The following is a 15992-nucleotide window of genomic DNA, read 5'->3' on the forward strand; positions in this document are numbered from 1 at the left end:
TTTATTTCAGTGTTTTATCAATGTACAAAATGGTTCATCTATTTTAACACGTTGGTATATTGAACAATAAAAAAGTTGTGAGTTTTAGCTTTAAAAAATTTGATATAATTGCCAACTAGTTTCACAAAAAATTGTATTTAAAATAAATAAACTCTTAAAAGTAAATTTGGTACATCCCACTCTAAAGGAAAATAAAATCTCGCTTGTAATTTATTACTCTTGCTCAAATCTGAGATTTATTTGTTTCATAAAAAATAGACACTTTATGAAGCTTCGTAAAAATAAGGTAAAGTCAAATTTCGGTTTTTTGTAGTTTTTGTACCCAAAAACCGAACAAAATACTCAAAAAGTATAACAAACCAGTATTTCATAAGTTTAGAGTAAAAATCATTTCAAACTAAAATGATTCGGTATACTATTCTGGTTTAATAAGCGATCTACGAAAAAAGTTTCGAGTCATCAAAGTCACCCCGGTTTACGGTATATGAAAAAGAATACAGCGCATCATTAATGTAGTTGAATCTAGATAGGCAATATCTGAGAGATCTGAACTGAAAAGGCATGACATATGTTTCCTTATTAATAGACCTGGCCACACTGACCGAAAACGAGACACAGGAAGTGATCTTGCTTACAGCTGGGGTAAAGATTGCGTAACGAAGAACGTCGAAGGAAAAATAGGGACTGTCACGTCTTGTCTTAGGAGATCGTCAAGTTGATGCTTTTGACGCCACCCAAGCGGGAAATTAATCCTTGGTACGGGGAATCAGTTTCCGCAATCGATTGGATTATTATTCACGGTTTTGCTGTGTCACATACATGAAAAGTTGAAAATAATTTTCAATCCATTGAACCGGATTCCGGAATATCCAATCGATGTGATGATATGTTTTCAGAATGGTTTGAATTTTAGTTGCATTACTCGTAGATAATCGAATTGATCCTTTTTATGTGCTGGTTACCAGAAAACTCGAATATAATTTTCGGTCCGGGCAACCGCATTCCACCAACTCAAAACCAGCGTTATTAACAGAGGTTTTTGGGGGGTTGTATTTCTAGCAGATAATCGAATTCATAATTTTAGCAGTTGCCTCAGGTGAGGATATTCAAACGCAATCATCTGCCTGGTGAACTAGAATCCCCATGTGGTATACCAAAAAACATCTATTCGATTATTTGAGAAACGCAATCAAAATTAACGCCACCTGGGAATATATCACAATTTTACGACTTCTTTCTGCATCCGGTTCCTCGGACCATGGATTGGTTTCGGTTTTACTAACAAGCGACACAGCAAAAACAGAACAATAATTCGATTGTCTATGGGAAATGCCATTAAAAATTAAAACCAATCACAAACAGACTTTACATGATTTTACGACCGAAACTTTTTCCCAGCATATAAAAATATCAATTCGATTATGAATGAACGTCTTTCGGACACGCATCAGCACATATTAAATGATCAAAAGGATGAGAATCAATATGTTAAACTATAGTTTCAGAACTACGTCCCGGCAACATTTTTTTTATATTCGCAGCGGGAAATTCATTCATATCATATGAAGCATTAATATGGAAAATCGAGGTCACCTGTAGCATGGAGGTATTGGGTGGAATGTGCTATTAGTAATAATTTTGACACTTCAACTATTTCGTGATTTTACTGTTGGTTTACGGAAATGAAAAGATCTGTCGGTTTTGCGGTACAAAACTACTCAATGTACACTTCCACACATTTACATACCTTTTTGATTTTCTCGTAGTCAAGCGCTTTCGCCACGTACAGAGCCCCTGTGGTGTTGTGGATCGTAAACACGCCGCCTATGTTACCGCTTGTGATCTTGTATCGAATACCAGGCGCTGTAACGAATAATCAAGAGAAGGAATGCGTTAATGGTCAATATGGTAAGCGAAACAGTTACAGATTAAACAGATTAGTGCGACAAGTTCCAGAACATGTATTTTAATGGTTTGAATGCTTTAAGCTTAGTTGATTAATGAAGGTTATTCTTGGTGCTTTCCGCTTGCTGAAGGCTAATGATACCTAATTAATGAACCGTTGCTCCGGTGGTAATGAATGACAATTACGCGCGTTTTGCTGCAATTAGAGACCATGGGACCGCAAAAACCACACGTTTCATTAGCATCGGCTTTGTGCCCGGAGCACCAACCAGCGGCGATTCTTTCTAAGCGTGCCGAGATGTAGAGTAGATGTTTGCTCCTGGCGGGCGCGCCATTTGGTCACCGGATGACTTTTATGAGCTGCGGTTGTTAAATATGGTTGTGAGAGCTTTGCGGTTGAATTATGACCACAAGTCCGGAATGGCTTTGCCCAGTGGTTTAAGGTACCCCTGCGGTAATGCGACCAGTGTTTCATTTGTGTCGTAAATTAACTACACCACCGCAGGCACCGTGCCGTGTCCTCGGCTGGAACATGCTGCACGGTGTTAAGTGAAATCAACGCCCGAGAGTGAATTATGGTGACTGTAATTATGTCACCACTAAAGCAGGTGAAAATTTCATTCAATTGAGCACCACCATTTGTCTTTGTTCAACCGTTGTAACAATTTCGAGTTCAATTTTCATTACTAGTACTAAATATAGTTCACCTTCAACTTTCGGAAGTGTCCTCTTGGAATTTAATATAATGTAATTGTTTAAATATTTCAAATAGTTGTTAGTCGTATTGTTTAAACTCCTCTTCGTAAAGTGTGCTTGTAATTGACGCGGACACCAACCACAGGGTTGAAAATCGTAAATTTTAAATAATTACCACCACCTCGGATATTCCCGGTTGCAGGGAACTTCTGCTATCTACCGATGTTCAGCTGTTGATAGTGCAGTGTGAACCAAACAATGCATCAGTGACGCGACCCCGGAATCAGGATAGATGAACAGGTGAGGCCAGAAATAAGTTTAGTGGTACGCGATGGTGGACCAAAAATGCAGAAATTTGCCATGCATTGGTTCCGCGGTTTCACCATGATGGTGGTGGTTGCCAGATCAACGAGCTTCGAATGTTTACTAGTATTTATAAATTGAACTCGTTTTTGTTTTTTTCCATTAAAGGTAAATATAATTTGAATGCCGTGTGGTGTCCGGCGGGCTAAAATTTTGTTGCACTATTTCAGTCAAGAATAGAACCACTGGGAACATGCTCCCATGTCGTAAGGGGTGACTAACAACATGCTAGGAGATCCTAGGTCAAGGTATTGATCCGTACCGAAGACTTAATCTGGACGGACCTTAAGGTTGTGCATCATTGCCTTTAACCATTCTATATTGAGTGAATCACTGATATATTGTTACCGCTATTCCCGATTGTGTTCCAACGTTTTATGTTTCTTCTGGCGGTTGTACAAATTCCGTAAAGGATGAAGCCTAATTCTACACCAAGTAACTGCATATATTAATACACCGGCTCTTCCACGCCAAGTTATAACTTTCAAAGCTTTGGTTTAAAAACGTATTTAAAAAAAGCAAAATTTCAGCAGGGATTTTTTTTAATTGGCCTAAGATGAAGCTGAAGATGAACAGTTTTTTGACCATGAAGGAGGAATAATAAAGTAGGATATATTTACCGTAAATTGACCATTCGAACTTCATTATCCAGCGGACAAAATATAGGAATAATTGATAACTCTCTATTTCGATTTTGTTGGTTCGTATTATCAACAGAATTTTTGGCTTTTTCTCTCTAACGAACAAATCGCACCACTATTCCTTCTCCGAAGGACGCCGAATAACCATATTTTGTACAAAAACGGCTTAATGTATAATGTTCATATTCTGCTAATTTTGGGAAATCGCTTTGTATAGTTTAATACATTTGCTGACATTTCTTTCGATAAATTAACATAACCAGGAAGTTTAGCCAAGCTAACGTAAGAAAATTCAGCTCGCATATAGCCACAATTCTAAATTATCCCATATCTCGATGCAGTGAACGCCACAGTTTCGAGACTTCCTGCTATTTACAGCCAGCGTTGGATTTAATATCGCTGAAAATACAAACAAACAATAATTCGGAATTGGTCAGGATTTTTTGGTCGGGCAATTGATAAGCTGTTGGGGCAAACTAGGTCAGATTTATGTTACAACCGGGATTATGAACCAGGGCACAGAAACTTACCACAAAAAGTACCTTCAAAAACGTCGACTACCTCTTTTAGACAAGACTGTCGTTCTTCGGTGATACGGCCGGATTAGACATCGTGCCGTTATGAAAAATTAGTTCCGTAGTTGTGCCCAAAGACTGCAATACGCCAAACTGGCCGAAACTTCAGTAAATCGAGAGATACTGAGCAATTACGAAGCGACGGTGCTGGTGGTTGAGTGGTAAGAGTAACCACCACTCACTCCAGTTGTCCTAGGTTCAATTCCAACCGAAGTCGTTGAGATTTTTCTGAGGTGAAAAAATCTGTGGTCACGTCTTCCTTCGGAAGGAAAGTAAAGCCGTTGGTCTCCGGTCCATGAGTTGATGGATCGATATCTAGTCCAGATAGTGGAGTCACCTCTCTGGCGTCGGCAAAGAAGAGGTAGAATCCAACTTCTATACTTACTAACAAATATCCTCCTCCCGTGATATTAAAACGGCCAGAACTATTGTTGAAGAGTTGGGTTTAAAGATGTTTCAAAATTAAACGACAATCAAATTAGTCAATTAATGAATAATTTGATTAACGAATCATTTCGAATATTAAAAGAGAAAGAAACGAGGACAACCGTACCAACCGTTTCCGTTTGAAGGGGATATAATAAATCGTTGGGAGTGACCTTGCTAAGAAAGTTAATGTCATTCCTTTGGTCCTTTGGGATGGGACAGCGGTATTTACACCTTGCCCTTGCTAATAAGCCTAGGTTAATGCGCCTTTACTCGAATTGCATTAATGACGAACGAAAAACGGTACGAAAATTGAAAACGAAAAAAGCGCAATTTCTTCCACACGGTGCGCTTAGATGTTTATGAAAATCAATCAGCTTATGTTTAATATTGTTGCAGTATTGCTGATTAATTTTTATGAATATATGCTTTCGATTTTCGTACCTCCGTTCATTCGTCCTTGGAATATGCAGATTATTTGTTAGAAGAGATGAAAAACTGATCCACGTCGTCCTCGTCGGACTTTTGCGATGAGTGTAATAACGCACCACACAGTACAATTTGTTTTAATGTGAATGTGAAATGTAGAATTATTAATAATAATAAAGATGGCTGAAACTTAGCTTATGTGCTGTTTACTCCTCCGCTTATATTGCTTCAACGACCAATGACTTTCAGAAAACAAATTTCCGCGATTATCTCCACTATCGTTTGTTCACCACACCGTATATTCCGCTAGTACCGTTGCCGCTGTTTTGCAGACCGGAACTGCAATTCATTTTGCACTGCATTTACCGACTGTAGACTGTTGTCCTGTTTCTCTGTCGAGCCGAAATACATTGAGAAAAATCTGGCTTCAATTCCCCCGGGCACAACTTTCTTGCTCGCACGTCCTTCCTGTCGGACTCTCGCCACGCCCAGGGTATTGCCCCAGAATAGCTGGACTGGATGCTCTTGCCGGTCCGTTCGTTTCATAATTCACACTTTTCAGGTAAATAAAATTTGGCGAAAACACAAAATCACACAAAAATTTACTCTGTCAGATTTTTTCACGTCCTGCACACATGGCTACTACGATTCATTTCGGGCCTGGCCAACGCCGGTATTGATCAATAAACACTTTAAAGCGGACTCTACACGAGCAGAAATATTGACAATAAATCGATTATTGATCAATATATTCATCGTGTAAGGGTATCTTGAAAATATTGATCATGTAGAAATCAAATGGGATTGATGGATTGAAGCAGTCTTGTCAATATTTTTATTGACAATATTCCTGTCTCGTGTATTCCTTTTAAGATTCCCAGGAGTTGCACATTAAAAGATGTTGCGCTACTCTCCAGCATAATCATCTACTTATACCCTGTGCTAGTCCAGATCGATAACGGAGTGGCAGCCAGGGGTGGTCGCACAAGCTCAAGCTAAAGCTGAAGATACTGAGCAATTACGAAGCATCAGCTAAAAAATTCAGATGTGTGTGCGTGTTAATCTTCTAAATCTGCTGGCCGGCGGAGGTATCGTGGGAAAAAAAGTTTTCTGTATATGGTCCAATTGCCCCATGCAAACAACTTAATCTCGGGATGTGTAGGTGTTAGCTCTATCTATTTTCCAATGACCCATTTCAGAATGACAGATACCTAACGGTATATTCCGAGGCCATTTTCCCGTTGGCAAGCCCCGCTCAGTTATAAAACGTGTACCATTATTGTACCAGTATTATAATCAAACTTTCGATTCTTTACCACGAACGCGTGTGCAAGTAATTCACGCTCTACCTCGCCTGATTATTAGTGAGGCCGACGTCTTGAAAACTGTGACTGCCGTTGATACGTCAAAAGGATCTGGTCCGGATCGCCAATCGCCCCTGTTGATATTAAGCTGCGCCCAAGCGCTAACTCTTCCGGTGTGCTTCATATTCAATCGTTCGCTATCTGAAGTAATTTTTTCTTCCGCATGGAAAGAAGCAGCCATCGTTCCTATTCATAAAGCTGGAAACATTCGCAACGTCGCGAACTATAGAGGGATCTCACTACTAAACTGTCTTGCTAAAGTCCTCGAAAAGTTAGTCTACAATGTTCTGTTTCCCACTTAATCTCGGAATATCAGCATGGATTTGTCATGAAATGATTTACTACATCTAACCTAGTGGCTTATACTTCTTTGTTGTTTCCTGTCATCGAGAATCGCCAGCAGGTGGATTCAATTTATATCGACTTGTCAAAAGGCTTTTGACAAAGTACCTCACAAAATCGCAATCCGGAAACTACAGCGACTAGGATTTCCAGCTTGGCTGACTAATTTGTTGCAGTTCTATCACTGATCGAGTCGCATTTGTTTGGATAAATAACACGCGGTCAAGCATGTTTAATAGAGTGGGACATGGTTATATGAAAAACATAAAATTCCGCTCCGAGCAACTTTTTGGGTTCCATTTGGGTCCTAGAATAACTGTGCAAATTCTAAGCTCGATCGGTGAAACTATATTTTTGCGCCCACTGTTTAAAGTTTACATGGGCTTTTGTATGGGAAAATCGACTTTTACAAAATAATTCATTTAAGAGTCACCCAGTTCTTCCTAAAAATAAATTGATGTAAAATTTTTGTAGGAAATTTATGAAGGAAATCCCGAAGTCCGCAAAAAGACGATTGTGGAAAAAGTTATTTAGTAAAAATCGACTGATGCTCTGAAGATTGAAGAAAATTTCAATTGTCATAGAACCACTGCTGTCGACGGTCGAATTATATGCAGAATTCATAATTTTCTCCAATTTTGTACAAAAGAAGCCTCATTTAATCCCTCGAAACTTTTGGGAAGTGACCAAACAGTTCAGATCATTGATTTAAAAACAGAAAGAGAAAGTCAAAACAAATTTTCATATAATTGGACAGCCAAATGCAGTGGTGCTAGAAAAAATGAATATTTTTCTAACCGTCTGAGCATCAGTCGATTTTTGCTTAATAACTTTTTCCACAATCGTCAAATCGTTTTGCGGTTTTCAAAACTTTGTTTCCTTGATAAATTTTCTATAAAAATTTAACATCGATTTATTTTTATGAAGCACTGGGCGTCTCTTGGATGAATTATTTTGTAAAAGTCGATTTCCCCATACAAAAGCCCATGTAAACTTTAAACAGTGGGCGCAAAAATATAGTTTCACTGATCGAGCTAAGAATTTACATAGTTGTTCTAGAACCCAAATGGTGTCCAAAAAGTTGCTCGGAGGGGAATTCTATTTTTTGTCCCACCCTAATGTGTAATATACCCAGCGGCGTTCCGCAAGGCAGTCATCTAGGTCCTCTCATTTTTATCTTATTCATTAACGATCGCTGCAATCGTATCAAGTCTGGAAAACTGATGTTCGCTGATAATTTTAAAGTTTTCCACACCATAGTTACGGTACTCGACTCTATAGTGCATCACAAAGACATCTACATGGTACAAGAGTGGTGTATGCTTAACGGCATGGAAGTTAACGTTAAAAAATGCAATGTTAAGTTAAGTTTCGGATATTTGTAAACTCTAGCCGCTATGAATATCGCCTACAAGGACGAGTTATAGAACGAGTCAATTCTATTCGTGACCTGGTAGTACTTTTTGATTGTAAGCCGAGTTTTTCCGACCATATTACTGCAACAACCAGAAAAGCTTTTGGGGTGCTAGGCTTTCTAAAATAGAACACTGCAGACTTCGACGATTTCGAAAATGAAGTGATTCAAACTCGTAAATCCTGAAATCATTAGTACATACAACAAAAATCGCGTCAATAGAAGATACTGGAAAATGTGGTGAAAAGATCTGTCATTTTAATTTCTCAAATTCATTGTGAAAAATTAATCTGAATTGATAAATGCTTGTTTTATGAGTATTTTTTCTTCCTCAAAACATACTGCATCAGTATTGATCATTGTCTTGACATACGAATGATAAGCTTGAAAGTTTCATCATTTGTATCGTTGAAGCATTATTTTAAACCTTGCCAGAAAGTTTATGATTGAGTTGTCGCATTTTTATCACTTTAAGATTCAATGCATCCTAAAGAAGCTCAATGCGATTTAGATAGGCTGATTGAGCTGAACAGACCATATTGATCAACATTACTTGTTGCTGGAAATCATTTAAATAGCCCCTGATAGGAGTGATTTTTAAAACCCTAGATGTATGAAGTTTAAAAGTTCATTATTCCATATTATTTCTAGCGCCCCGAGGTTATAGAGTTTCACATTAAACTAATCACTATCCGCACATCATTTCCCTTTTTATAACTTTATCTGGAGCAACGAACTTTCCAGTTAGTTAGAATCAATTGATTGAAATAGTTTAAAATGCGTTATTACTAAACTAGTGCCACATGGTAACAGTATACCGAAAAAAAAACTAATATCATCCACGCACCCATTTCCTTTTAAACATCTTTACTGAAGAAACGAACTATATGGGTCGTAAGGGGAGACACGAGATAACGCAAGCTAAAATATTCATATATTAAATTAGTTATGTAATTTGCGTTTCGACTTCGTCTCATCAGAATCCGACACAGACCGATGAGACGAAGCCGAAACGCAAATTACATAATTAATTTAGTTATATGTTTTGTGCTCTTCATGCGCAAATATGGTTTTAATTTTCTCCCTAATGGAGAAAAAAATAGTTTTTACCAAAATTGTTCTCCACTAAGTAGTAATATAGCATAGTACTCATCTGTTACTATGTTTTAATTGCCGCAAGGTTCTACTGTATCGATTTTTCGGCAAATTTATGATTAAGAGAAACGAAAGCAATGAAATTGAAAGACGGATCGGTATTCAAGAGCGAATTAGTTATAAACTTAGAGCGGAAAACACCGGCCGGCAACAAATTCTTCACAAATCCTCGTAGACCATTAGAACGATCATGCGATCATTCTTTACCCTTCTGCTAGCATCAACACTAAAACAAAAACCGTACTTGATGTAAGGTATGTGTCCTTATGCACAAAAAAATTTCGCATCGTCCAAAATTTTCCCATTTGGGAAACCGTACTTGATGTAAGGTATGTGTCCTTATGCACAAAAAAATTTGGTATCGTCCAAAATTTTCCCATTTGGGAATTTGCATAATTTCAGACGTTTGGGTCTAAACCATAAGACAGTTTCGGTTCATATTCTTCGTCGGCAAACAGAACTTCTGTGCTTACTATCGAGACATCACTCGGTACAAGCCAGTTGTTTAGTGTTCACGCAAGACGTGTGACTTTTTGGATTTTAGTGTCTAACTAGTGCTAGTTTGGGTACTAGCTTAAGCTACGATTACATTAGACAGTTTCTCTGCACAGTTTTGCCTTTTTCGACTGGCTGCTAATGTAATCGGTATACAGTTGTCCGCAGGCAGCCAAAATATTCATGACCGTTCGACCGTGTGCGGATAAAGTTGGCAGATAAACTGTTGCAATGTAATCATAGTGTAATCACCTTGGTAATCACATCTCACATATAAACTGTCGAGACTGTGCAGTCAATTTTGACTGTTTCTGCTACTGTACTGCAGAACTTGACTGCCACGGATATTTTGTTTTTTGGACTTGTCAATTCGCACGCATGAGAACAGCTGACCGTTCACAGGAAAACATCAAACGGATCGAACGATTAAATCTTTTCACGCGTGTTGTACCGTGTTGATTGAAAAAGAATTTAATCGTGTCGCCATTGAAATACAGTGATACAATCTCATTTTCGTACAACGCTATGCAGAATACTTATATGCATTTTACTAGTAAAAAATATCACGAGATATTTTCAAGGATATTTTATTTATGTACAAATAGTTTACTAGACAGCATAGGGAAGATACAATAATTATCTTTGTACTACACATGCTATTTTTTCAAAAATAATAATTCTCACGATAGTCAAATATACACTCAATCTCATATTCGTACAGTACACTTTTTTTAAATCAATTGGAATTTCTAAAATAAATATTCAATGTGATAGCTTTTGTTTGTAATTACAGTTTTCAATCGTATTGGAATGTTGACCACTAGTTTTTGTGTGTATTCAACTTAAATTTTATCCTATTCTTCTAAATAGTAGTTTCTAAGATCATTCTCATTATAATCCGGATAGTTTCGCACTTTTTATCCAAATACTCCCATTTATTTTTCTAATCAGTTAATAAACGGGGTCCACAGTGGAGAATCCATAACATTTAAACAATTATAAATTTACTCTGAACGTTTTTTGCACGCCTTATGCTTTAGGTTCTTCTTCTGATTGAATTTCCAATATCCACCATTTCTTAGTAAAAGTACCATTTTACGGAAGCTTTACTTTAAAATTTATTTTAAGATATTCATATTAACATACACATTCTGATTCATCATTCCATCAATGAAGACCCGATTTCTAGCACTTCTAGTGGACATATAATACCCCATACAATAACTCCACTGTCCCTGCGCTTAGCTGCTGTTATAAGGTTTTTATGTTCAGGTTTGATTTCGGTTTTCTCCACTCGAAACAACAGTCATTTGGGTCAAAGATGTGGAATTGGGACTCGTAGACAAAGTTTACAATCTTTCCAATATTCCGATAAAATGTTTCAATGTTGTTTAGTAAATAAAAAATCAATTCTTCTCATTGATGAACGGCTTCTTGCTCAGAACACAGGCATTGTAATTACCATGTATATAATATTAATTACTCGATTTTCCCACATTTTTCTAATTAAAAATCGTTGATCCCTCATCGTAAATTTTTTACAGTTCGTTTTTCAAAATATCTGCTCTACGTTTCGTCACATTTTAACGACATGTTAAATAGTTGGACGCAACCTTTGAACAATTTTAAAGATTTTATGAAGTGATTTTGTTTCTTTTTGGTGAGTAATAATTAGTCCCATAATGGCAGCTAGTTTACTTTTTAACCATTACGTTAATTTGAGGGAACTTCTTAAACTAGTGTAGAAGAAACTGTGCCAATGAACACTTTTCTGTGCGAATCTTTTATAAAATCCACATCGTGACATTTCAGCCATGCGCCACCAAGTCATGCGCCGAATTACGCGCATGTTTACTTTGCATTAGTGCAAGCGAAAAAACGGTTTGACGTTTACACATAGGGACCATTCATAAATTACGTAACGCAAAAATTGCCCAAAATTGACTCCCCCCTCCTCCCATGTAACAAATTGTCACAAATTTCTTTATCCCCCCTCCCCTATTACGTAACAAATTCTTAAAAAAAATTTTTTTTTCTTCGGTGAAAACATGTTACGTAACGATCTAGCTTACTCCTCCTTCCCCCTATGTCACAATATGTAACAACTGGTCGAACCCCCTCCCCCCCTAAAAGCGTTACGTAATTTATGAACGGTCCCATACAGCAACATATTGACGAAACGCTAGTTTATCTCGGGATACGCAATAAAATGTATTTTTCCTATTTTTTCAAGTAAACCAAAAAATAAAGAAATAACCGGTCTTAAATTACAAATTAATAACCTTTTCAAAAGTGTGCAAATATGAAATTGTGCCATTTTCACACCAACACGCAGAAAAATTTAGCATATTTAAACCAAAAATATGTGTTATTGAATCCAATCATTTATTGTTTATCATTTCAACAAACAAACTTATTGGTTTGAGATAGATAGATACAACAATTTTTTTCTTTCAATAAATACATTTTTAGTATCAATAATTTTCTTTTACTTTCAATAACATAATTATTGAAAAACGGAACGATAATTTTTTTTTTATTGAAGCAATAAATAAATTTTATTGAATTCAATAAATAATTTTATTGTCTTCCGACCAATAATTTAATTTATTGAATTTAATGCATAATACACATTTAAATATTATTTTGATTGCATATAATGAAGCTAAAGAAATTTTACTGCCAAATTATACATATACTAAAGGGGATAATGTAATATTCGGGTGGTCATTTTTAGTGTTTTTGGTCATTATCCTGTTGACGAATAAAATCTATGACGTATTTTCGATGACATTATAAACAGTCCGCGATAATCTGTCCGTTGCAATGTAATCACAAACGGCAGATAAACTGTTAACGGTGTAGTTTTTTATCCGCACCAGATTTTGTCCGTCAGTATAATGTAATCACCATCCAGTCATGCAAAAAAACTCCGTCACGGTCAATCAAAAACACTGTCAAAAAAGAGTGCGTTGGCAGTCAAACTTGACCGTGACAGTCTTTTGTCTGCGGCTAATGTAATCACGCTGGCAGTCAAATTTGTGACTGTAGAAAATTGACAAGTCCGCGACAGATAAACTGTTGCAGAGAAACTGTCTAATGTAATCGTAGCTTTAGATACATCGTCTAACTAGACACCCAGTTGGTGCTAGTTACTGACGTGGAATTTTTAGCTACTTTTAAACCAACTAGTGTATATGTTACTATGTTTTAATTGTCGCAAGGATCTCTCGCTGTAGAAAACCTATCTTTACCGAAGAAAGTTGATTTGTAGATAAACAGGATCTCGTGTTAAACTTCTTGAGGTGTTACAATATTCAGTATGGGTGTTGTAATACTTATTGAAGCGATTTCAAACTTTTGACGGGCAGTGTATGTATGTCAAATAAACTCACTAATTTTTCTCAGAGATGGCCGATATCAACAATATTACATTCAAATAAAAGGAGTAGCACTGCCATAGATGGCCATTGAATTTCATTTGGATTGAAGTTCTTGTTCCGGAGTTACGGGTTGAAGAGTGCGGTCACACAGCATATTCCCATATAAACTCGCACCACCATGATGGCTAAATGATGCAATACATATTAAAATGTATGCAAAATTTCTTGGATTTGCAGATCTAGACTACTAATGACCAATCGAAGTAGCTTTGACCACACTGGCTACTTATGACGGTTCTTGATGCCCCCGGAGAACTTGCCAAGCTAATGTCCCATCTATTTCTCAGCGTAAATGAATGTTCCATCTATTTCTTAGCGAATTGTTCACGGATTTTCATAAACTAGATATCAAATGATAGACTCCTGTTAACTGCTATTGAATTTTATTCAGATTTTACGTTTGGTTCCGGAGTTATAGGTTGGTTAGTACGCACACAAGAATTTCCCATATAAACCGTTGCAATCGTAATACCTCAGAGGTGCAAAATCTATTGAAATGGACATCAAATTACTTCGATTAGCAGACGAGATCTCTGATGGCCCATTATAGACGCATTGAAATTATTTCCACTACTGACAATTCCGGAAGCTTCTGGGCTCGGGCATATTCCAAATTTAAATTCACATCGGTTATTCGGTGTTGACTGAATTGATTTTCACAAACCATGTATCAAACGGAAGGTGTAACATGCGGTTGGCTGCACCCCTCATCAAATCCTCATTCCCCTTTTCTTCCGAAGTCTCATTGGTCACATTGACTACTATAAAATGTTCCGGTACGCCCGGAAAATGACCATCTTTCAAAACTAAAAAACTCACATCAGTTTCTCGAAATGGTTAAGCTGTTTTTCACAAAACTAAAGGGCGAACACTAAATTATTGGGCCACATTCAACAGGGCATAACTTTTTTACCATTGGGTAAAAATCAACAAAATTTTGCACACTTGATTGTATTGTTTACATGCTGTCAAACTCGAAGTCGTGTTTTTCGATTCAACGAAAATGGAGGTGAACCAACGCGAGTCGAGAGAACAAATTCTTTCCAAACACCTGGAATTTCCTGACCTGTCGCATCGGCAGTTGGGAAAAATGTTGAACATTCACCATTCAACCGTCTCCAGAGTGTTGAAGCGGTTCCAGGAGCGGTTGACGTTGGATCACGGCAAAGGAGCTGGAAGAAAACCGGGACCGGAGAACAAAAAGACGGAGGGAAAGGTGAAGCGGATGATTAAAGCAAATCCCAACGTCTCAAGCGGTGATTTGGCTAAAAAGATCGGCATGTCGCAGAGCTACGTCCAGAATGCAAAGAAGAGAGCTGGACTACATACATACAAGGTACAGAACTTCCCAAACCGCGATGAGCGGCAACAATCGACGGCTAAAACTCGGGCACAGAAGCTCTACGACAAGATGCTGACAAAATATGGCTGCTGTGTGATGGACGACGAAACGTATATAAAAGCCGATTTTAAGCAAATTCCGGGGTTGGAGTTTTTCACCGGCAAGAGCAAGTTCTATGTGGACGACAAATTTAAGAAGAAGAAAATGTCGAAGTTCGCCTCCAAATATCTCATTTGGCAGGCCATCTGCTCTTGCGGACTGAGGAGTGAGCCTTTCGTGACAAAAAGTACAGTAAATGGCGAGATCTACAAATCCGAGTGCCTCGAGAAGCGCCTTTTGCCGTTCTTGCAGCAGCACGACGAAGCTCCGCTATTTTGGCCAGATTTGGCATCATGCTACTATTCTAAAAGTGTCCTGGAGTGGTATGAGGCCAATTATGTTCATTTTGTTCCAAAGGACATGAATCCGCCAAACTGTCCGGAGCTGCGCCCGATGGAGCAGTACTGGGCAATGATGAAGCGGGAACTTCGGAAGAGCAAGAAAACAGTCAAAGACGAGAAAAACATGTTAAGAAAATGGAAAAATAAAACTGAGAAACTAGTACCGGATGACACTGTAAAGACTTTGATGGAGGGCATCAAGCGAAAATGCGTTCAATTTTACACTCAAGGCTCCATCGATTAACTATTCTTTTGATTTTTGAAGTAAATATATGTATAAAACTACCCCATAATTTTGGTTTGATTTTAAACATTATAAGAAAATTGGCATAACATTTTCGGTGTCGCAATAATTTCGTGTTCGCCCTTTAGTCTAAAAGGGTTTTACCCCCGTAGACTGCTATAAAATGTGTTATGTATCGGTTGTATGATACCGGACTACATCGTTCGATCGCATACGAAATTCCCAAATAAGCCAGAATAAACAAAAATGTTCTCAGAGGGGGACCATATGAAATTTCAGGAATCGAATTCCTATTTTTGATACCAAATACCTTTAAAATGCATGAAACGTCGAGATTTTATGTAATCTCAAAAAAAAAAAAAAAACAATTTGGACAAAAATTGATTTTTGGCACTTAGTTGATTATACATTTCTTTTTCAATTTAATCTTATCGTGGCTGTTTCGAAAACTAATTGTAAAATATTTTAAGCGTTTCTATCGTTTATGCACAAAGGATCCTTCCTACGTGCGGTGGGAACAGTACTTTTATTCTTCCACCAACAGATCACGACGACTAAACTAGCTCTCAAATTGCCGATTCTTGTGGTTCAAGTTTTCGATTTGGCATTATTATTTTAGAAAATTTTAGAACTCGAATAGAGTAATTTCGGGAGGATGGTCGCGTCAGGAGAGATGCCGCACTCTCTGCATCTCGTGTATAGGCCCTTTACTACGATA

The 15992-nt window shown here is 37.5% G+C and overlaps 1 protein-coding gene across 3 annotated transcripts in view; it reads right to left on the minus strand.

The window, feature by feature from the left end:
* The window catches only part of LOC131684571 (neural-cadherin-like), a 1488321-nt gene that overhangs the window by 134825 nt on the left and 1337504 nt on the right, over positions 1–15992 (minus strand). For all 3 annotated transcript variants that reach the window (XM_058967571.1, XM_058967570.1, XM_058967572.1), the window contains one exon: positions 1748–1863. In XM_058967571.1, coding sequence (XP_058823554.1) covers positions 1748–1863 — 116 coding nt within the window. The remainder of the gene's footprint in view (positions 1–1747; positions 1864–15992) is intronic.

This window comes from Topomyia yanbarensis, chromosome 2, assembly GCF_030247195.1.
Source record: "Topomyia yanbarensis strain Yona2022 chromosome 2, ASM3024719v1, whole genome shotgun sequence".
In the NCBI taxonomy this organism is placed as follows: Eukaryota; Metazoa; Arthropoda; class Insecta; order Diptera; family Culicidae; genus Topomyia; species Topomyia yanbarensis.